Source organism: Mustela nivalis (genome assembly GCF_964662115.1).
Source record: "Mustela nivalis genome assembly, chromosome: 3".
Classification (NCBI taxonomy): Eukaryota; Metazoa; Chordata; class Mammalia; order Carnivora; family Mustelidae; genus Mustela; species Mustela nivalis.
Genome location: NC_139022.1, coordinates 151587319 through 151610989, shown reverse-complemented (window position 1 = coordinate 151610989; position 23671 = coordinate 151587319). Strand labels below are relative to the sequence as shown.

The 23671-nt window shown below is 44.4% G+C and overlaps 1 protein-coding gene and 1 long non-coding RNA gene across 3 annotated transcripts in view; one reads left to right on the top strand and one right to left on the bottom strand.

The window, feature by feature from the left end:
- Positions 1-2676: 2676 nt before the first annotated feature.
- LOC309861377 lies at positions 2677-23292 on the top strand. Of its 2 annotated transcripts, XR_014309901.1 has the most exons (5): positions 2677-3355; positions 10415-11297; positions 11820-11865; positions 17910-17980; positions 22864-23292. It is a non-coding gene; the product is annotated as an uncharacterized lncRNA (long non-coding RNA). The 2 variants fall into 2 exon arrangements; XR_014309900.1 differs by lacking the exons at positions 11820-11865; positions 17910-17980 and adding an exon at positions 21942-22054.
- The window catches only part of CPLANE1 (ciliogenesis and planar polarity effector complex subunit 1), a 141342-nt gene continuing 129110 nt past the window's right edge, over positions 11440-23671 (bottom strand). The window contains exons 47-56 of the mRNA XM_082724195.1: positions 21996-22161; positions 19616-19674; positions 18992-19159; positions 18131-18243; positions 16115-16204; positions 14320-14403; positions 13301-13476; positions 12674-12837; positions 12041-12222; positions 11440-11873 (exon numbers count right to left, since the gene is read on the bottom strand). Coding sequence (XP_082580321.1) covers positions 11824-11873; positions 12041-12222; positions 12674-12837; positions 13301-13476; positions 14320-14403; positions 16115-16204; positions 18131-18243; positions 18992-19159; positions 19616-19674; positions 21996-22161 — 1252 coding nt within the window. The 3' untranslated portion in view covers positions 11440-11823. The remainder of the gene's footprint in view (positions 11874-12040; positions 12223-12673; positions 12838-13300; positions 13477-14319; positions 14404-16114; positions 16205-18130; positions 18244-18991; positions 19160-19615; positions 19675-21995; positions 22162-23671) is intronic.

Genomic DNA, 23671 nt, shown 5'->3' with positions numbered 1-23671 from the left:
TAATTATAATCTAAGGTTGTCATATAAAGCCAAATCGATAGTAGATCCCTACATCCCATAATTTTAAAAGACAGAATCATACAATATGCAGGATCTGAGAAATCACTTCTTTAAAAAAATATTTATTTATTTGGCAGACAGAGATCACAAATAGGCAGAGAGGCAGGCAGGGGGCAAGGGAGGCAGGCTCCCCACTGAGCAAAGAGCCCGATGTGGGGCTCCATCCCAGAACCCTGGAATCATTACCCGAGCTGAAGACAGAGGCTTTAACCCACTGAGCCACCCAGGTGTCCTTCATCACTTTGGAATTCACGAATCTCTAACTATCTAATGAGGACCATGAAATCTCTACTTAGGAAATTGAGAGAATTGTGTGTACAATTTTGAGGGATACATGGTCACTCCCATCCCATTAACCTGTGTGATCTGCCTTGAAATCTATAGGTGAAGAGAAATTGAGGCTCAACTAGGTGAACCGGTATCAACAAGCTATAGTTGACCCTTGAACACACAGGTTTGAACTTTGCAGTCCTCTTAATATGCAGAGACTTCACTGTATGGTCCTTGTGATCTTAATATTTCTCCCCCTAGCGTTATTGTAAGAATACAGTATAAAATACATATAACACAAAAACGTGCTAATTGAACAGTAGTGTTACCAGTAATGGGGTTCTGGTCAACTGTAGGCTATTAATAGCTAAGTTTTTGAGTCAAACTTTGCACACAACTGGGTGGAGGGGGGGGGGTCAGTGTCTCAAACTCTGCATTGTGCAAGGGGTCACCTGTACATACCTACTTAGTACCAAGAGCAATCCTCAGGGTTCTTCCCTCCCAGATGAGTTGTTCTTACAAAGAAGATTCATCTGGAAAGCCCTCGTTCAGTCACCTGTAAGAGCTGAATGTAGACTGACTAAATGTGGATTTTTTTATACATTTTCAAAAGATCCCCTTTATAGTCTCCCGATTTTGAGATGCCTACCATCCTATGAGATAAATAGAGAAGGTAAAATGTGGCTTTCTATGTGTTCTGTTTTTATTTTAGTTACCTGTATTACCTGGGCTGATGTAGAAGACAATTGAATTGCCAATTGAATTGGCAAAAAGAGTATTAACTTTGAATTCAGAACACAGTCTGAAGCCATGTGTTACAGAAATAAGTGTAATACTAAGTTTGGCAAATAAAATCACTTAGCATGGGGATTCCTGGGTGGCTCAGTTGGTTAAGCAGCTGCCTTCGGCTCAGGTCATGATCCCAGCGTCCTGGGATCGAGTCCCATGTCGGGCTCCTTGCTCCGCAGGGAGCCTGCTTCTCGCTCTGACTCTGCCTGCCACTCTGTCTGCCTGTGCTCGCTCTCATTCTCTCTCTCTCTCTCTGACAAATAAATAAATAAAATCTTTTTAAAAAATCACTTAGCATGTTCTGCAGGAGCTTATTTAAAGAAATCCATAGTTGGGGCACTTGGCTGGCTCAGTCAGAAGTTAGAGCACATGACTCTTGATCTCAGGGTGATGAGTTTGAGCCTTATGTTGAGAAGAGATTGCTTTTTTTTTAAATCCATAATTATCTTTTGTGCATATTTGGATCATCAGAATGCTATAGCAGGGACATGGGGATGGAATTCTGAAAGTGTGGATAGCACTGTGGGTGTGAGGAGTACAACATCAAAAGATGAAGCTATAGAAAGGGCGAAGTATTACGCTTTCTGGACTGAAATCTTACCATGTAGGCATTGGAAGTACTTCAAGCAAGGAGTTGTGAAAGCTCACTCTGGCTCCTACATGGACGGCTAGATTTGTGGGCGTCAAGAAGAGAAGACTGATGCGGTTGTCTCAGAGATGGGGAGACCCTGAATGAGGAGGGTGATGGGGGCTGGAAGATCAGAGAGGCGGTGGATGTATTTAGGAAATAAAAAGAGCAGGACTTGGGGCGCCTGGGTGGCTCAGTGGGTTGAGCCGCTGCCTTCGGCTCGGGTCATGATCTCAGGGTCCTGGGATCGAGTCCCGCGTTGGGCTCTCTGCTCAGCGGGGAGCCTGCTTCCCTCTCTCTCTCTCTCTCTGCCTGCCTCTCCATCTACTTGTGATTTCTCTCTGTCAAATAAATAAATAAAATCTAAAAAAAAAAAAAAAAAAAAAAAGCAGGACTTGACTGTTGACTGAATGAGGTCAAGGAAGACAAGAGGCATCAAGGACAGCTATTCTGTTTCTCTACTTCTGTTAAGTAGGTTTCATCGCGCTGGAGGTGAGGCTCTCTGGGATGTTCGGGGAAGTCCAGAAGGTGGGAGTATGACACCTTCGGTGGGAGGCTTTGGGCTGAGGCCACAGTTGGGACTCCTCAGCATGTCAGCTGTTGAGTGAGCAGCACAGAGCCGAAGCAAGGACCTTGGAGACTTAGAAACGTTTAAGATGCAGCAGGAGGACAGTGCGTTTGTGGAGGAGACAGAAGAAATGCTTAGAGAAGGCTGGGAAGAATCCAGGAACCAGCAGTTAGAGAGTTTCAAGCAGGACAAAGCAGCACGTGAAATGCAGCGCGAAAAGCTACTGCTCCTGCCTTTCGGAATGTAAAGGGTGCCCTTGAGGGAGAGTAGTTTCAGAAAGAACGAGAGCAAAGCCAGCCACAGTGAGAAATGCGTGAGTGCGAATGAGAAGCGGATGGGACGCTCTCAGGGAGTGAGGCCAGCAGCGGACGGAAATGCTGAGCAGGGAAGCCGGGTGACGGCGGCCCGCCACGCCGCATTTAAGAGTTCGGTTGGGCTTGAACGAGGTATGATACACTCGGGTTTGTGGGTCAGAAGTACCCCTCACTGGCTACACCGGGGGGAACTGTGACGATGCCCAAACGCACGCTCGGGTCCTTTCTCCCCAGCAGGGCGCGCGGCGCGGCAGAGCAGGGCGTCCCCGGCGCCAGGACCGGCAGCTGCGGGAGGGGCGCGTCGCTGCGCCCGCGGGAGAGACCCGGGAAGGCCCACGGTTCAGAGGCCTCCGCGAAGCGGAACGGCGGCGGCCGGCATGGAATAATGGGGCGACCAGTCAGAGGAAGGAACGGGTGGGGTCTCTGAGGTGGAGTGGTTCTGGAAATGAGGTGTGAGTGTGCGACCGTGGAATGGAGGAGTCCGGCGGAGCGGCGGTGTCGGCACCGGGGAGGTCAAGCAAGCTACATTCCGCGCTCCTCTCCCGCGCTTACGACACTGGCCCCCGGGACGCCTGGGCGGCTCAGTCAGTGAAGTGGCTGCCTTCGGCCCAGGTCGTGAATCCAGAGTCCTGGGATCGAGCCCCGCATCGGGCTCCCTGCTCAGCGGGGAGCCGCTTCTCCCTCTGCCCGCCTCTCCCCTGCTTGTGCTCGCTCGCTCTCTGACAAGTAAGTGAAATCTTTAAGAACAAAAAACATTGAATCCTTCTTTCCTGTCATACTAACACTTTGTCTTGGGGATGACTTGGTCCTGACACTGGTTACTATTAGTTCCTGCAAATTTAATCACTCGGCAAGTTTGTGCTGAGTGTCTACCGCAAGCAATGACTGTGCTGGACCAGGGGCAGGAAGTCCGTGTTCCGGTGAGAGAGTTGGGAAATGAACCCCAAAGCACACAACTACATAGTTAGTAAGTAACAACTGAAGTGAGTGCCTGAGAGGAAAAGTAACAAAATCCACGCTGGTGTGTAGCACGGAAGTAGTCTGGAGGGCTGCGGGGGGTGAGAAAGGCTGTCTTCTCCGAGTGAAGCTGATTAGTCCTCAGATAAAGCCTGACATGTAACAGCTGTACCAGACACCAGCTAATGTTGGTTGAGCCAGTAAGAAATGGGAAATGAGGGCGCCTGGGTGGCTCAGTGGGTTAAAGCCTCTGCCTTCAGCTCAGGGCATGATCCCAGGGTCCTGGGATCGAGCCCCACATCGGGCTCTCTGCTCAGCAGGGATCCTGCTTCCCCCTCTCTCTCTCTGCCTGCCTCTCTGCCTATTTGTGATCTCTCTCTCTGCCAAATGAATAAATCAACTCTTTAAAAAAGAAAGAAAGAAAGAAATGGGAAATGACTTTTAATTCCTTCCAGCAGTTCATTCCTTTAGGGACATGATGGTTGAGGTCTGAACTCTAGGGCAAAAAAATAGATGGAGGAAGGGAAGCAAGGGGAATCCCCAATTGAGGCACAGCCTGTGAAGCTTCATGGTTCCCAGGGATGGCAGAGAGCAAGACAGCAGAGCAAAGCTGATGATGTAGGTGGGCCCAATCATGCTTTTGCTGACCAAACCTTCTTAAAGACGTCCTGAAAGCAAATGGAAGCCATTAAAGAAATGAAGAAGGTGGGAGTAGAATAGGCATTTGCTTCTGTGAAATCAGAGTTGCGTTTTTTGTTTGTTTTGTTTTGTTTAAAGTAGGCAGAGAGGCAGGCAGAGAGAGAGGAGGAAGCAGGCTCCCTGCCGAGCAGAGAGCCCAATGCGGGACTCAATTCCTGGACCCTGAGATCATGACCCGAGCCAAAGGCAGAGGCTTTAACCCACTGAGCCACCCAGGCACCCCCAGAGTTGCGTTTTTAAAAGCTCACGTCAGTGCGCCTAGGTGGCTCAGTGGGTTTTAAAGCCTCTGCCTTTGGCTCGAGTCATGATCTCAGGGTCCAGGAATTGAGTCCCGCATTGGGCTCTCTGCTCGGCAGGGAGCCTGCTTCCTCCTCTCTCTCTGCCTACTTGTGATCTCTGTCTGTCAAACAAATAAATAAATAAAATCTTTTTAAAAAAAATAATAAAAGCTCACTGTCTACAATGTACACAGTGCTAGAGGAGGCCATAAGGTCCATGTGAAGGACAACAATAACCCGAGTGGGGGCGGCGGGAGGAGAGAAGTGGCCTCATTTGTAAAACTTTACGATAATTACATCGGTCACAGAGCTTTGGTTGGATATTGTTTAAATTGTGATAAGGAGAGAACAGGTGTGAATTTCCTTACACGCAGTGAGACCAGCCTTCCTGGGTTGGTACCACGCAGAAGAGAACATGACTTATACGGGATTCATCTGGAGGACAGACCATGAGGAATAACCATGATTTGAAGCAAGGAAAGGAATCAGAAGATGTGACATTATTCAAAAAGGGGAAAAGACGTGTTGGTAGACTTTTGCATAGCTTGAATCTTTAGAATCCTGCCTTTTATACAAAGCAATCCCAAGATATAAATTTTACAAAGAGGTAGGCTTTTAATGCAATAATACAGTTTCTATTATTTACTGGTTTGATTTTTCTAATTTAAATAATCCCTTGTTCATAAAGGCAATCACTTTGAATTCTTTTAGCTCTTTCTTTGCATAGTTATATTTCTAAAGAATATACTATTACAATTTATTAATTCTGGACTATGTATTATCTTATGACCTATTAACTTTTTTATGAAAGGTGAGGACATAGTTCTTATGCTCTTCCCCTCTTCTCCCAATATGGGTATCACTATATTTAATCAGAGTTTAAGCAATAGAAAACTATGTAAATATTGTTCAGTCAGAGCGCGCATTTAGTGTACTAGACGAATGTTTCCTTTCTTGTATACTCAGTTCCCTTCAGTGAAACTGCTTTGCTTTTCACTCACAGAAGTTCCACGCAGTACTCTGTAACTCTTTGTATGCTCTGTTGTATCATTCATTTGTGTCTCCTCCCCACCCTGCCTCCTACTCCCAGCAGCCCTGTTCCTCCGTCAAGAAAGTCCTCCTCTAGCTATCCTGACGTTTCCCATCAGTATGGACCGATTTTCCAGGACTGCGGCAAAGTTATTGTACCAGACTCTTCCTTCCCCTGTTTTGGTTGGATTCAGAACCTGTGTCTGGAATCCATGCCTTCTTCCTTTTTGCCTAAAAATGTTCCGTTTGCTTGAGCATAGCCTGCCACAGCTCCCTAAAAATGGACACAATGGGACAAACTTGCTGAGTCATTAGGTGTCTGAAAATGTCTTTGTTCTCACCTTGTAATTGATTGATAGCTGGGTCTAGAATTCTGAATTGAAAATTTTCCCTTTGAAAATCTGTTCATCATCATCTAGCCTGTGCTGTTGCCATTAAGACAGGTGATACCATACTATTGTTCCTTTGTATACAACTTGTGTTGTCCCTCTCTAGAAGCTTTAAGGATATTTTATGTATTTCCCATATTTTGAAATTTCACTATGATGTCCCTTAATGGATCTCTTTAAAATTCATTTTGCAGGGTACATACAGACTTTTAATCTTTTAATCTGTGTCCTTAGCTATGGAGAATTTTTCTAATTTCTTTCTAAGTTTTCTTTTTTTTTTTTCTTTTTGTTTTTTTTTCAAGCAGGCTGGATGCTCAGCATGGGGCTTGAACCTAAGACTCTAAGATCAAGAGATCAAGAATTGATATGAATTAATTAAGAATTAATTAATTAATTAAGAATTAATGCTCTACCCACCGGGCCAGCCAGGCGCCCCTCCCGGCCCTCTTTAGTTTCTTTGGTCTCTCTGCAGTTTCTGTTAGTCAGCTAATCTTCCTGGACTGATTTTCTCAGTTGTTGATGTTAAGATTTTATTTAATTGATTTATTTATTGAAGCCCGAGAGCAGGAGGAGGGGCAGAGGGAGAGAGAAAATCTCGGATTCCTTACAGAGCCCGACACAGGGCTCCATCTCGCAACCTTGAGATCATGACCCAAGCAGACATCAAAAGTTGGCCGCGCCGACTGCGCCCCTCAGACATGCTTCTCAGTTGTTTTTTGCCCCCCTGTGGTGGGGCGAGCGGTGTCTCTTGGCTCCGTCTTTGAGAGCTTTTCAGCTTTAACTCTTCCATTACGTTTTTTATTTCAGCCGTATTTTAAATTTCAGTTTCTTCTTGTTCTCTGATTGTTCCTCTTTACAGTTAACTTATTCTTACTTTATGGATGCAATATCTCCTTATATCTGTCAGATTAAAAAGTAGATTTCTCACTTGGCATTTGGAGGCCTTGAGCTCAAGTCACAGCTAAGGCATCGTATGTTCAGATTTAAGGAGGCTGATAAATCACTTTCCTCACTTCTTCAAATTCTGGTTAGAATTATAAACTGGTCTCTGAAAGATGGAGGTAAAATTAACAGCTTTATTGTCAGTAGAGCCGGAGTAGAGAACAAACCGTAGCCTAGACCTGCAGCCACAGCGGGCTTGCCGCTATGCGCCCCAAATCTACACCTTGTGGTCCATCTGTCGTGTGGGATTTTACAAGGTAAATACTTAATCTGCTCAGCCTACTGAAGGAGACATTGCTGTCCATCACTCAAAAGCACTAAGAACAGGGACAGAGAGAATGAAGTCACAAACACACCTGCTTGGTTTCGGTTTTGTTTTGTTTTAGTAATCTCTACCCCAACAGGGGTCTCAGACTCATGGCCCCAAGATCAATAGTCTCGTGCTCTTCTGACTGAGAGGCAGCCAGGTGCCCCACAAATACACTCTGTTTGTTTGTTTGTTTGTTTGTTTGTTTGTTTTTAAAGATTTATTTATTTGTCAGAGAGAAACAGCAAGAGCAGGACCACAAGTAGGGGGAGTAGAAGAGGGAATACAAGCTTCCCACTGCGCAGGGAGCCCGATGCAAGGCTTGAGCCCAGGACCTTGGGATCATGACCTGAGCTGAAGGTAGAGGCTTAACCTACTGAGCCACCCAGGCAACCCTCATTGTTTTGTTTTGTTTTTTAAGGTTTTTTTTTTCTTTTTTAAGATTTTATTTGAGACAGTCCAAGTTGGAGGGAAGCAGAGGGAGAAGAAGGCTTCCCAGTGAGCAAGGAGCCTCTTGTGGGACTCGATCTCGGGACTCTGGGATGTGACCTGAGCTGAAGACAGATGCTTAATGGCTGATCCACCCAGGGGTCCCAAGGTTTTATTTTTTTAAGTAATCTCTACATCCAATGTGGGACTCAAACTGAGAACTCCAAGGATCACAAGTCACACGCTCCACTGACTAGGCAAGCCAGGTGGCCCTTCACTTGGTTTTTAACTCCTAGACTACACTCATTTTAAACATGGGAATCGATGTTAACTCTTGACATTCACCAATCAGAAATAAAAATCTTTATTAACAGAAACAACCTCATGGAAATGTAAGAATAGAGTTTCCTCTCTCATGGAGTTTCCCAACTTGTTTTAAAGAAAGATTTCTTTGAGGGGTGCCTAGCTGACTCGTCTGTAGAGCCCCACATTGGGTGTAGAGATTATGTAAAAATAAGCCACATCTATTTCCTACATAATCCGTTCTATTATTTTGCCCACTTACCTTGTATTCCCCGTCATGATGAAGTCTTTCTCTATGTGTCTGGTGATACCTAAGTGTCCATTCAGGTTTTAGAGCAAAGTACTAAAAAGTTTGTTGAAGTTCTGAGTGTATAGGTAGATTTCATCTGCTGAAACTTTTTTTCTAAAAGGCCAGAAAGTATTTTAGTGTTTGAAAAATCATAGTCTGTGTAGCAACTATTCAGTTCTGCCACTGACACAGTGCAGGTTGTGTTTCAGTAAAACTCTTATTTCAAGGTGCCTGGGTGGTTCAGTCAGTTAAGCACCAGAATCAGATTCAGCTCAGGTCTTGATCAAGCCCCGCATTGGGATCCGCTCTGGGAATGGCGCCTACTTACAAAACAAACACCTTTACTTCCAGAAGCAGAGAGTAGGTCAGATTTGCTGACCTCTGCCCTGCAGTAATCAGTTCGAAAGCTGGACTCCTGCCTGGTTATCATTATTTTTTAAACCCTATAGAGAAATTTTCCCTCCAGCTAGGCAACTTCTGTCACAGATCTTGGCCCCAATCCCACATATATAGGAAAAGTTTAGGCCATCCATTCCCAACTTATAAACCAACTTTAGCTAATAAGGACTTTTTCCTTTCAGTTATTCCCCAGACTCAGTGTTTTGTTTTGGTTTTTTTTTAATATTTTTTTTCTGTTTTTAAAGATTTTGACACAGAGAGATCACAGGTAGGCAGAGGCAAGCAGAGAGAGAGAGGAGGAGGAAGCAGTCTCCCTACCGAGCAGAGAGCCTGATGTAGGACTCGATCCCAGAACCCTGAGATCATGATCTGAGCTTAAGGCAGAGGCTTAACCCACTGAGCCACCCAGGTGCGCCCAAACTCAGTGTTTGTATGGAAACTAAAGCATTTGTTTCCACCAGGGTGTCCTTAATGGCAAAGGGCCATAGTCCAGATGCTGAACACGAATGATCAAGGTATACGCAATGCTTAAAGGGAAGTGGAGTTCTGGAGGGCTACCCAGTGTGACTTCTGAGCTATTATCAAGTACATTTTCCTTTTTCTCATATTTCCTCAGCGAGATTCAAGGTTTGATTTTTTATTTTTAAGATTTTATTTATTTATTTGACAGAGAGGAATTACAAGTACACTGAGAGGTAGGCAGAGAGAGAGAAGGAAGCAGGCTCCCTGCTGAGCAGAGAGCCCGATGCGGGACTCGATCCCAGGACCCTGAGATCATGACCTGAGCCGAAGGCAGCGGCTTAACCCACTGAGCCACCCAGGCGCCCCCAAGGTTTGATTTCTTAGAGGAAAGCTAAGCAAGACACAAAGCATGTACCTAATAATTATTTGAACTGTTGACAGATGGAACATTGTAGAAGTAACAATGGCTTGTCGTTAGTGCATCCACGTATCGATTATAGACTCTGGCTGGAAACAGTGCACGGAGACGTGAGAAAGCACAGAAGTCTGAAGTCAGTGTTTATTTTTTTAAAGATTTTTATTTGAGAGAGACAGAGCCCAAGACAAATGCTTAACCGACTGAGCCACCCAGGGGCCCCAAGTCAATGTTTTAAATCTAGGTCCATGTATATAGCTTCTCGGCAGAAGCTTTGAGTTTCCTTTGCTGGTGGATTCCAAGTTCAGCCAGAACACTTTGGTTTATGATAAATCATGCTAAATGCTGTATTAAATTTTTAATAAGAATGTAAGCAAAGATTCAGTTTTGAGAAACTGGGGAACACTTTTAATAACTAGAGGCATTTCCCAAGCATGCTGTTCAAAACCTGCGTGTGGGAACTGCTTCTCTACAGTCCATGCAGGAAGGGCAGGAAGTCTAGACCCTTCCTTAGTAGGAGCTAAAATGCTCATTTGGATGAGTCCTCTGTGTTCAGATACACTAAGCAAAATCATATTACAATTTTTAAATTTTTTTTCTTAAGATATATTTATTTATTTGACGGACAGAGATCACAAGCAGGCAGAGAGAGAGGAAGGGAAGCAGGCTCCCCGCTGAGCAGAGCGCCCAATGCGGGGCTGGATCCCAGGAACCTGGGATCATGACCTGAGCCGAAGGCAGAGGCTTTAACCCACTGAGCCACCCAGGACCCCATCATATTGCAATTTTTTGAATACTAAGGGTGATCTCAGGCTATGGGTTGAAACTACCTAGGATTATCTGTCCTCTGCTGTTGGTCTCCACCCTTGTTCCTTCCTCATTTTCAGGTTTACTATATGGATATTCCCCAGAACACTTCCACTTCCACCTATGACAGAGGACCCGCTACCTGACTCGCCTGCCTGTCTCAACCATAAAGCTGGCAGATGTGGGACAATGTGCAGCACAAAACAGTGGTCCTGGAGAGAAGGGCAACTCACGAGGAAGTCATCTTGTGAAGGCCTCGGTGCCTGCTTGAGGACAGTACTCTGATGACCGCAACATAACGAGCTAGATTCCAAGCACGCCACTGTGGTCCGACTCAGCTGAAGAGGCAGAGTTCAGGGCCATCAGTGGCGGGAATCTGCCAGGTAGGGCCACAGGGGGAAGGAAGCTGCACAGAGGAGCCTGAGCTTCTCTGGGGAGAAGCCTGTGTGCGGACGGGGTTGAGCTGCTCATATTAGTACCAGTGTACCTGAGGAAGACCAGAGAGTACTGACCACAAGGTCGAGAGCCAACAGACCTACCAGAGGTGGAGCCCGGCTGCGGGGGTGAGGCCAGCCCAGCCAGAGTGGAGAGACCTTGCTGGTACCTCAGTAATACTCCAGACATCCAATCAAGACACCAGAAAGACGCATCTTAGAAGAAAAGATCTTACCCTAGAATAAGAGCTACGAAAAACACCCTTCCGATGAGGGTAAAACCTATAGTCCGTCAACGAAACCCGAGAGAATTGCCAGAAGATCTGTACTATAGGAAATGCTAATGAACTTGAGGCTGAAGGGAACTGCTAGATAGAAATTTGGATCTACAGGAAGAAATGAAAAAGTACTGGAAATGATAATTGCCTTAAAAGGCAACTGAATGTTTACATCAGAATAGGAGCAGGTAAAAGGGATTATACTACTGTAAAACCGCGTTACTTCTGAAGTGGTGTGAAATGTCGAGTTGGTAAGTTAAGGGTTCACACCGTTAGCCCTAAAGCATCAGTTCTCAAACTCTTTATACTCATAAAAATTATTTAGGGTCCTAAAGAGCTTTGTTTTTGTTGGTATATCTGTGAATATTTATCGTTAGTAATTAAAACCGAGGAAAGTGTTTAAATAGCTTTAATTACAGTTACCCATTCAATGTTTATTTTTTAGGGCGAGAGAGAACGCACACGCACACACACATGCACGCGCGCAGAGGGCAGAGGGAGAACCTTAAGCAGACTCCGTGCCCAGCATGGAGCCCAACATGGTGCTGGATCTCACGATCCTGAGATCATGACCTGAGTCAAAATCAAGAGTTGGACACTTAACCAACTGAGCCACTCGGGCACCTCCCATTCAATGTTTGTAACTATTTTCCAAAACAAAACTTAGTGGGAAGAGTAGCACTGTTTTATAGTTTTACAAATCTCTTGAATGTCTGGCTTTAATGGAAGACGGCAGAATTCTCATACGTGCTTCTGTGCGCGGCTTGTTGCAGGATGTTATTGTGGCTGAAGGACATAAAAACATCTGGCCCCACACAGGTATGTAGCTGGAAAAGGAGGCACATTGAATTGCTTTTTCAGACAATAGTATTCTTTGATATTATACCAAAAATTGACAAATGAATGAAGGTTTTTAGTTTCTTCTCATTAAAATTATCTCCAAAATTATGACATTATTTGGGGGCAACAACAGAAACCACCCCAGTCTCCGCACCATGGTCTTTAGAAAGTTCACATGAGCCTTCTGGAGTCAGGATCTTATTTGCCACGCAGAGCATTCTTCCCTGGTTCTTTTCCCAAGTCTTTGAAGGCTGGAGGGCACAGGACAGGTGGGAGGTCGTTGGTTTTTTTTTCACTCCAGGACCAGGCCTGCCCAGCTGAATTTTAGGCCGTGTTCTGAAACGGAGTTCGTTATTGAGTTTCGGGGTGAGATTGTGACTTTCTAATTCCCCTCAATTATCCATATAAGTTTGTTTCTCAAAACTCAGGAGATAGTAAAGAAGGAGACGAAAGAGATTTTTTATTGAAAGTAACTTAAATATTATGTAAACTTGACTTGAAAGTTATCTTTCATTTTTTCATCATTAAAAAAATGGTGTCTAAGGATAGGTCAAATGCAAAAGCATGTAACAGATCTATAGTTAAACAACCCTTTACCCACGAAGGCGAAATTATTGAGAAGTGTTTATTTTCCCTCTTGCCATGGCTAATCTGCGTAAGATATGGTTGCTGGTGGTGTGTACACATGGCTCCCTTCACTGCTTCTCTCTTTCAAATGCACAAATCTTTCAGAATGACAACCACTGAGGTGCCGGGCTTTCCTTGGCAACAGATACTCGGGTCTTACAGGTCCCAGGCCCGGTGGACGGACAGGCTCTTGTCCTCCACACCGGCCACCATGTCTTCAATGGCCTTCCAGTCAAGCTTGCTGAGGATGCTGCCGGTGCTCTCAGACACACTGTCCGCGCCGCGGGAAGGAGGCTCTCGCTCTTCCTCAACGGCTGACAAGTCCTATCAAATTAAGAAAGGCAGTAAGTTGTGATCTGAGCCTGAGAAAAAAAATAAATGGAACATGAACTAAGCTTTCCAAAGTTTCCAGGGCTGCTCATCCCCCAGCTGGGGAAGCAAACTAGGGCGGTGGTTGCCCAGCACATCTGGAGCGACCATGGGCTGAACAACGTCTGACACAACTAGGTGCTGGCACCAGGTCTGAAGAATGGGCACAATGGATTTTTGTACTTGTACTACAATCATCTGTTCTTACTTTTTTGGTTATTCTTTAGTTGAAAGGAAAATACAAATTCAAGGAAAATTCTGAAAGATAAATGCTATAGCACTAAGCCAAAAGTGTAGATGCTTTGAATGACTGCTTCGGTCTTGCAGGAGCTCCACACCCCACAGAGAACAATAAGCAACAACAACAGCAGGAGACAACAGAAATCACAGGCAGGCGGAGATGGGGAACAGCGCTTACCTGTAGAAGGGAACCGTGGCTCTCCTGAAGAATTGTACGGATGCGTGAAGGTACCATCCAAGGACTCACCATGGTCTCCTCCCTCTCGTACTCTACACACACCTGCTTTGACTGAGGTGAAAGCTCGGCCGTGACGTGGTTTCTCGTACACTGCACACGGCATGGAGCACCGGAACCTTTCACAGGAAAAGGACAAAGCTAGTGGGACTGATTCACTTATAAACTGGCTTGTTTATTCTGACTTTTATGATCAAATCCAAGGCAGTCACGTTTTATCTAATATTTAAAGTTTTTTTGTGACTTATCTTTAAGAAATCTCTGCACTCAACACGGGGCTTACACGCACAGCCGGGGACTGGGAGCTGCCCCCCGCCCCTCACCAGCTGAGCCCGCCGCGCCCCTTCCCTGACAACTGAATCACAGGGTCTGGGTATGGTTTTAACGATTTCTGCCCCGTCAGTGTGACCAAAGGAAACTGAATTCTGGCCATCTCGTCATTTTAAAAATAACAGTAACCTCTAGGACAAGAGAGTCCTAGAGAGAACAAGTCTAGAAGTAACCTCTAGGAGAGGAGAGGCCACAGATGTCATGGAACTGTGCAGAAGTTCCAACTGCGAAGAGTACGGCAAACACTGCGGCGAAAAAGAAAACAGCCGGTAAAGCAGGACTTGAGACCCAAGGCTGACAGAGAGAGAGAACACCAAGTGGTTAAGCAGCATGCTAACCACGAGGCAGGGGTCTCTCCAAGGAGACGGCAGCACACGGAGACGGCGCTGGGGCGGCCGTGAGAGATCAGCCAAGGCTGTGACCGCCCGGCGATCCCCACTTGCGGCCGCCACAGCGCGTGTGCTAACTAGACTTCGATACTCCTCCAATGGACCTCATTATTGCCATCAAGAAGAATGACAAAATCATCACCGAAATTAAGAAATTAAGGTTAACCGTCCTGGACTTTAGGATAAGCCTTTACCCGCGGGGGATCTACACACCTGGAGAAGCCGCCCCTAGCTTTTTCTCACCTTGCTTTCGGCAGGGATGACTTGGTAATCTCCTTCGCTTCAGATCCGAGTGCGTTTCTCTAGGATTTGCTCCGGGTAGCCAATCTCAAAGTAAAATATGAAAACGACACTGTGAAACTGAGCACGTGCGACGCTTTTCAAGTGTGGGTGTTCATGTTCCAGGGTGGACAGCGGACGCGTTCTAAGGTAAAAGGTCAGTGAGCCATCGGAAAGAAACCCCACCATGGAAACTAGGCTGGCAAGTGCACCGGCTTCCCTCCAAGAAGCACTCTCTCTGACGGCCAGTGACCACCACCCCCAGTTTCTTTATGAAACCTACTGCCAAACGTCTATGGGCTCCAGCCTGAATAATCTGAAACTGAACAGAAAACCAGAATCCATTCCCTGTACCACCTCCAGGAGAAAACCCTGTCCCTCCACTTGCCGGTCTTGGGCCATACTCTAGACACACAGCCAAGCTAGAAACGTGGAGACCTACCAAGTTCATCCTGTCACAGGCAGGGCTACCCCTGGACAATGAAAGAAATACTTCTGTTTGCCCTTCTAAGGGCAAAGCCTCATGCTAGATCATAATTCACTTCACAAAACCCTGGAGTTCTGGAGCTTCCATAAATATAATATCAGTGTACATATAATTTCAGCTATTTCTAGGGGCCACATTGCATTTTGGGGGTTTTATCTGTTAAACTAACATTAGCAGGTATTTTTTTAGAAAAGAATAAAATAGTTTTGGAGTACTCTAACCTAAAAATTTTACAGAAGATGAAAATGAGAGACTTTGAAATAAAAACAAAAGTCTGGGGTTATACAATTAATAGCACAGGAAATGATGCTTCCAGCACTCAAACTGATCCTAGTTAATTACAGCCTTGGGTTTTAAGGAATTCAGTGGGGAAAACTATGGAAAAAGAACCAAAGAGAATTCCTAGGACATGGAGCCATCAACGTAACACAAACATGACAGGGTAAAGAGCAGACGTGGCTGAAGACAGAGGCAGTGAACTGGAAGGTGGCGGCATTGGAGAGAGGCCTAAAGGCAGGAACAGACTCATTCATGTTTCTCATCATTTTTATACTACGTGTCATCAGTGACTGCATTACTGTCTCTAACAAATGTAGCCATTTCTGTGAGTCAGGATAATGAAAGAGAGCTCAGTCACTGCGAGGACGAAGTGAGGTCACTCACAGGCCGCGTCAGTACAGGGCCTGGCATCAGGCATCACTTCCCCGGGGCTCCCTGGCTTCGGCAGTAAAATGGGGATACCAGCTGCCCTGCCCACCTCCCGGGGCCGGGCCCGTGACGGAGCGTGCCCAGGAGGATACTGCGAACGTTCTTTTTAAATGATGAAGAGTAACAAGGGGCGAGGGCTGGGCCGGGGCTCGACCTTAATCCTTAGGCATTAAGATCATGGCCATTTTCCTCTCCAGTGGATCAGAGCACAGCTCATTCCGAGTCCCCAAACTTATCATGACTCTGTGAAAATGGCCGCCTCTTCAGTACTTGCTTTTATGTTCAGTTCTCTGCTAAGCCCATAATATGGGTTCTTACTCATAACAATCAGGATTTTGCAGGTGAGAAAGTTGAAGCTTACACAAATGGGTTAGGAATTTTCCCAAAACTAAAGAATAAGTGGTGAACTAGGATTCCAAAGAGAGCTAACTCCACAGCCCGTTCCCAAACCACCATACCACACTGCCACACCCGCATTCTGAAATCTGCAATTGAAATTTCTGAGATGCCTTACAACTTTTAAAAATTTAAGTTGAAGAACTTTATTCTTTATTTATCCCTTACCTTTTTGGAAGGTAACTGGAGATGCCACAGCCTTCCTTACTGCCACTTTGCCTCTGCCACCTTTGCTCTGTATGGTGTAAGAAGCAGTTCCTAGAAAAACAGACAAACTCCTTTAACCTCTGCGATGGGGAAAGGAGGCTCAGAAGGCAGGAGGAGGGGCCGCCTTGAAGGCCGGAGACAGCTCCAGACAGGTCTGTGGGATGGGGGTCCCCACGTGCAGGAGCACCTTTTTGAGGACAGTCTCCCAGGAGTAGGGGAGCTGACCAAAGGAGGGCCAAGCCCTTAGCCCAGGCAAGTGCAACGTCATCATACAGGCCTGACTCTGGACAGACCCAAGCCAGAGACACATTTCCACAGAATCCAAGACTTTTCCATCTGATATTGAGAAACCACAGATTGAAGTTTAAAATTCTTGCCAATTTTTGGCATTTCTTTTACTTAACTTTGACAACTGCATCAGGTATAAAATAAAACTTCAAAAAAAACATGGTTACTACTGAAATTTTAGTTTAAAAAGAGACTCTTATTATAATTTGTTAATTAAGAGCAGGAGTTAAACTATGAAGTTTTATTAAGAGGACTGGAATTCATAGAAACTTCAATTTTCTAATTGAGGCAGCATAATGAAGCATAGATTCTAGTGTGTAGGCTCTAGACCCAGACCGGGTTTAAATTCCTAGCTATCTGATCTAAGGCACTTATTTCAACTTTCTCTGCCTGGGTTTTCTCACCTGTAAAATGGGACTCTAACAGTACATGTCTCACAGGGTTGTAATTAAAGAGCTTAAATAGAACCTGGCACATTAGTTTATTATGCAGCTAAAAGCTATATGCATTCATACTACATATTAACCATGGTTCTATATTCTTGGAGAGAGAGAGCGCGAGCTGGGGGAGGAGCAGAGAGAGAGAACCCCAAGCAGACTCTGCTGAGCGTGGAGCCTGATGAGAGGCTCAATCGATCTCATGATCCTGAGAATCATGACCTGAGCTGAAAATTAAAAAAGCCAGACACCTGGGGCGCCTGGGTGGCTCAGCTGGTTAAGTGTCTGCCTTTGGCTCAGGTCATAATCCCAGAGTCCTGGGATCGAGCCCCGCATCGGGCTCCCTGCTCCATGGGGAGTCTGCTTCTCCCTCCCACTCTCTGTGCTCCCTCTCTAATAAATAAATAAAATCTTAAAAAAAAAAAAAAAAGAGCCATACACTCAGTTGACTGAGTCATCTAGGTGCCCCTATGATTATACATTTTTAACGTGTAATCATTTCACAAAATAAATACGTTTTATTCTGGTAATCAAAACCCAAATATGGCTAAATTAACTAAAGGAAAGCTAGCAATAAATAACAGATGTTATATCTTCAAATGTGCAAAAGGATGTTCAAAAGGTAAAAACATGATATTTCTTTTTTTTTTTAAGATTTTATTTATTTATTTGACAAGCAGAGATCACAAGTAGGCAGAGAGGCAGGCAGAGAGAGATGGGGTGGGAAGAAGGCTCCCCGCTGAGCAGAGAGCCTGATGCAGGGCTTGATCCCAGAACCCTGGGATCATGACCTAAGCTGTAGGCAGAGGCTTTAGACCACTGAGCCACCCAGGCGCCCCAAACATGATATGTCAATATAAGCCTCTTACTATTCCTCTTCTGTGACATCCTGGTATCTATCTAGTCCATCTGATGTCTATAAGAACTTGGCTTGTAAAATGCCTACCTTTGCAGCCAGACACACAAAAAGAAACATATTCCCAAATAAGTCTTAATCTAAATATTGACTGTTCAAATTCTATTATAAAAAGGCCATTCGTTTAAGAAGATTTCTGGAGTCTTCCTATTTCAAAGCGGCAGAAAAAACAAAATCCCAGCACAGGTGAGTCTTTACCAGTCCTGCAACTTGCATTCTGCTGACATGAGAACTGCTTTTCATTAAGATCTCATTTTATTAATGAAAACCAACTCTGGAGACAAGGAGGTCCAAATTATACAAAATTTAAAATTTAAAAAAAGCTTAAATTCTTACCACATGGCCAAGGAAGGCCTTGAGGTTTCCCCTTTCGGATATAACTTGGTCTGGATATATATCTGAATTTTCCAGGTTGATTTACTGGAATATTGTGACCATGTTGATTCTCTCTAAAGTAGAAATTATGTAATTATTATATCCCTAGAATCTCAAACCAGTAATGAGCTATAATTCAGAAGGCCCAAATTCTAGCCCTGATTAATATATTCACTTGACATTGCTTACTCTGTACGTCAGCGGTATGTTTCACATTATAACAATTCTCAACAAGTCATTTTTTGTTTAAACTTAAACTTCATTTGTTTTTTTCAAGGAGACTGTTTTTGGTTATTTGCCCAATTCAAATTATCTATGTATTTGGCAGTTACTTATTATTTAATACCCTGCTTTATTTTAGAAAAGATTCAAGGGAGTCTCTTGTATTTTGAGTAGACCCCAAACTATACACACACAAGTGACCTGATTACATGTGGGTTTGTGCTGGGAAGAGAGAGCGGAGAAGTGAGAAGCTGGTGAGGACTAGTTCTACAGGCGGGGAGCCAAGTGGAGGAATGAGGGGAACAGTGAGGCGGCAGACCACAGAAAAGGAGGAAACAGAATCGAACAGACAGCACTGTGGCAGGTGTGCCCAAGTGCTCTGCCTTCTCTAAGAGGTATAATGACATTGTTGTCGTTTTCCTTGGTGATTCTATAAACTTATAAAGACCTTGTAATCATAGGACCATGTTTTTCTTTACTTGATTTTCATATTTCTGAGCAACGTAGATGCAAAGACACTGAACGTGGGTGACAGAAGCACCACATTCTTCTTACCATGCCTGACCTAATCTCGCCGAATGTTATGCCAAACTGTCTCACCTTCTTGGCGAAAGACAATGTTGCTCTTGGGAAAGGGGAGCAGCTCTGGGTTTGTTAGGCAGGGCTTTCTGTGCAGCTGTTGGGAGCTGTACTGACTCAGTTAACAGTTCATTCATCAGACTGTAAGCTTGTGAGATCCGCCGACTATAGTGGTCAGAGAGTAGCAATCTTCAGACAAAGAATTAAACAACATTTAATGAAAGAGTCATTTTCAATTCATACCTCTAGAGGGAACGGAATGTTTAAAAGATCACCTAGCATTTTTTTCAAAGCTTTTCAAATGCAAATTCATATTTCAGATTTCTGAAAAACATTGGGTGGAAATTAGTAAAGGTACCTACAGTTATGGCCCCTTAGGTATTTTCAAAACGTACATACATACCTGGATTGGGAGAGGCAGGACAAGAGAGGAAGTAAAAGTCATCTAATTCAACAGAATAAAAGACATTTGAAAGCAAATTCCTAAAAAGTCTAGTGGAGTCTACTTTCCTTGCAGTTATCTCCCATAATGTTCTGTTAATGGACAAAAAGGGGCTACTGTGAAGACTAGAGTTCCTCAGGCGTAGCCTGCACCTCGGGTGCGCAAACCGGAGAGGGCGCTGGGGGTACCGCTGCCCAGCTCACCTGTCCTTTTCGTTCTTCATCTTCTGTCGCAGCCGGATTTCCCTTGAAGTCATGTAAAACTGCACGAGAAATACCTGGTTAGTCTGTTACTGTTCAGTTCAAATCACTAAGCCTTTTTGATGCACGAAAAACATGAAAATTCCACTAATCAATTTTAATGGGAGCTTAAAACATGGTTTTGCTCTTCAGGAAACAGTGCAGAACACTGTCATATTTGACGAAGCTTCCTATCCCAAACATAAATCATGAAAATGTTAAAGCATCATATGATTAAAATCTAATTCAGTAAGTGGGAAGCAAAATCTATTTTAGCAGCTAAATTGAGCATTTTATCCAAAGGAGAGAACCTTATCAGCTGCATTTATTTTTCCTTTTTTAAAAATTTAAATTCAATTAATTAACATACTATGTCAGCCGCATTTGAAATGGGAAACAACATTTTAAGGATGAAGACACAGACTTCATACTCGGTCTTGTGGTTGATAGTGTTACTTGATCAAGCAGAAAGGAGTCAGACCTTGAAAACTAACATTTTGATGTTTCAAAATGTCTACCAGCAACCTACTGTAGTATGCTCACTGTGACTTGTAAACTCTTCAAACTTATGCACCAGGAGGCAAACTAGTGTCTTATTCCAGAACCCTAAGAATAACTACTGAGTTACTAATGAAGTCAAGTCCTTTTAGACAAAATTATGTATATAAAAATGCACATAGAAGTACATTCACTCTCTATAGGCCCTACACGGAAGTCGTCAGTAACAAACTAAAGGTCTTATTAATTTCTGATACAAATTCAAATGAAATTTTTAATTACATTAACCCCTCACTAATCTCAATACCTTCACCTGAATAGAAGCTACAAATAAACAGGTGTTTGCACTTGTGGAGGAGAGGTCATGAAGTCGACGAACCAAGCAACGCCAGTGCCCTCAGAGTTCATTTGTTCCAAAATTGGACACCATCTTATCTATCTTGGGTATCTACTTGGTTGACAGGGCGATACCAGAACCCACCCGCTGTGGGTAGAAGAACACACACATAAACACGTACACTTGAAGATCCTAGTCAGGTACCTCAGCAGCCTTGAGGGTCATTAACCAGGTCTTTAACACTATCCACAAAATGTTCTGTTAATTAACCTCAGGCCACCTTGGTGGCTCAGTTGGTTAAGTACCGGACTCTTGATTTTGATCCAGGTCATGATCTCAGGGTCATGAGATCAAGCCCCATAGTGAAAGATTCTCTTTCTCTCCCTCTCCCTCGCCCCCTCCCTCCAGGTTGTGTGCACGTGCCTGCACTCTCTCTTAAAAGAAAAAAAAAATTGATATTAATATCTCCAGACACAGGGTCCTGGGATGGAGCCCCACATTGGGCTCTCTGCTCAGTGGGGAGCCTGCTTCCCTTCCTCTCTCTCTGCCTGCCTCTCTGCCTACTTGTGATCTCTGCTTGTCAAATAAATAAAATCTTTAAAAAAAAATATCTCCAGACACAAGTAAAGTATGCAATTTACTTAACAGTTCACCTACTTTGCGCCATTTGGTGCTTAAATGTGACAGCCCTGTCTGGGAAATTCACTTTTATAGAACATGTTCCTCTAATGATGCTGAAAAAAATTAAGTACTATATATTTTATCTCAAATTACAAAGTAAAAGATAAACTGTAAGTATAATTCAAATGTAATTTTCATAGTAATGTGATTATCAAAGTAACAGGACCCTGAGATCAAGACCTGAGCTGAAGGCAGAGGCTTAACCCACTGAGCCACCCAGGCACCCCCATACTCTATTTTTTGTAGATAACTTATGGATACAAAATTGATTTTTTAAATGGCTTTACTACACACACAATTGTTCAACTGCCATTGACTCTGACTGAAAATTAAGGGAAAAGTTCCAATTGGTCACCAATCAGTTAACCTCTTCACTTAGTTAAAATTAGCAAGAGCCATAGTTAGCCAGGGGAAGAAAAAGTATTTAAGATAGTTCAACAGAGGGGCACCCAGGTCGCTCAGTTGTTAAGAGTCTGCCTTTGGCTCAAGTCATGATCCCAGGGTCCTGGGATCAAGCCCTGCCTGGGCAGGAAGCCTGCTTTTCCCTCTCCCACTTGCCCTACTTATGTTCCCTCTCTGTCACTCTGCAAATAAATAAATAAATAAATAAAAATCTTAAAAAAAAAGAAAGAAAGAAAGTTTAACAGAACATGGCTTATAGAATACCTTGCTACATTTTGTTAATTAACATTTTCTGACAAGTCAAACGGTGGCATTTCTATCTAATAAAAATGTATCCAAATTAGGTTAATCCTTTTCTTGAATATTTGCCAGGGAAAACTGCACGTACTCGCTGCTAATCCCATCGCCCTGATCCTGCACACTTACTGGGTTGCTCCTTGGGCAGAAAGGGTCATGCTCTCGCCCTCTCCTCTCCGCCAGCTGGTGTAAGTACTCCGCCATTCTTTCCTTGCGTTTTCTTTTCATCCACACCTGAATTTCTCTTCTTTCCTTCTCAGTTCTTTGTGTTCGTCTACCAGAAGAATGCTGAATTCTGAGAAATTTAACAGGCAGGGCATCACTTAATTTTACATTTTTTATGGATCTAAGTAGTATCACAACTAAATACTGTTTATTTGGAAAGGGATTTTTTTTTTTAAAGATTTTTCTAAAGTAATTTCTATACCCAGCATGGGGCTTGAACTCACAACCTTGACATCAGGAGTGACACGTGCCACTGACTGAGCCAGCCAAGAGCTTTTTCCTGTTCTCAAAAAGCAGTACACAGGGATGTCTGGGTGGCTCAGTTGGTGAAACGGCTGCCTTCAGCTTAGGTCATGATCCCAGTGTCCTGGGATCGAGTCCCACATCGGGTTCCTTGCTTGGCAGGGAGCCTGCTTCTCCCTCTGCCTCTGCTGCCACTCTGCCTGCCTGTGCTCGCTCTCTCAAATAAATAAATAAAATCTTAAAAAAAAAAAAAAAAGCAGTACACATTCATGTCCCTATCAGCTTGCTCCAACCTGTTCCCTGAAATCCACTAAAAATGATCTCAGAAAGCTCACCTCCACCACCAACAAAAAGCTCACCAATAGCCTCTTCCTGCCACTCTACTTCTCTAGAACATTAATACAACTGGCCCTTCTTTTCTTTGTTAAACTCCAACATGGGTCATGATCAAACTCTGGAAACACTGCGCAGCCTCCTATGTTGGCTCCTTTCATGTCTGCTCACCTCTTCAATATTAATGTCTTTAAAGGTTCCGTTTTGGACTTCTTCACCAATCATCTACTCCTGGAATACCTCAAACACTTCCAAAACATGCCACAGAGATGACTGCTAAACAGCTGCCCTTGAGGATCTGCCCCCACTTCCGTGTCCACACCGTACTTCCCCCCGGCTGACCTGAGCTAACGACTGGGCATGCGGGCATGTTATGGCTGGCCCACTCCTGCAAGACACAGGACTCCTGTGATGGGCCTCATTGATGGATGTCTCACCGCTGACCCCGCTGAAATGTCCCTAGAACACCATATTGCAACACTGCACTTGCTCGACCCTCTCCCCTCCTCCTTCCCTCTCCTCCACAGGGTGTGATAACACACTGTGATCTCATGCTTCCCCCACTTCTATGTTTCCCCCCTTTTCCCCTCACAGGCCTTTCTCCCAATAAATGTCTTGCACATGCCTTCTGCTTCTCAGATGACATGAACAGACACAAGTAGTACTAAAGAATGGTCCATGAAAACAGGTGGTGTGAGGCAGGGATTTGGGACAGACTCATTACCCAGCACGAGAGGAGAACATAATCCGGAAAGGAAGGTCACTGGTACAAACGATGTGGTTTTTTTTTTTTTTTTAAAGATTTTATTTATTTATTTGACAGAGAGATTACATGTAGGCAGAGAGACAGGCAGAGAGAGAGAGGAGGAAGCAGGCTCCCTGCTGAGCAGAGAGCCCGATGTGGGACTCGATCCCAGGACTCTGGGATCATGACCTGAGCCGAAGGCAGCGGCTTAACCCACTGAGCCACCCAGGCGCCCCACAAACGATGTGGTTTACACTGA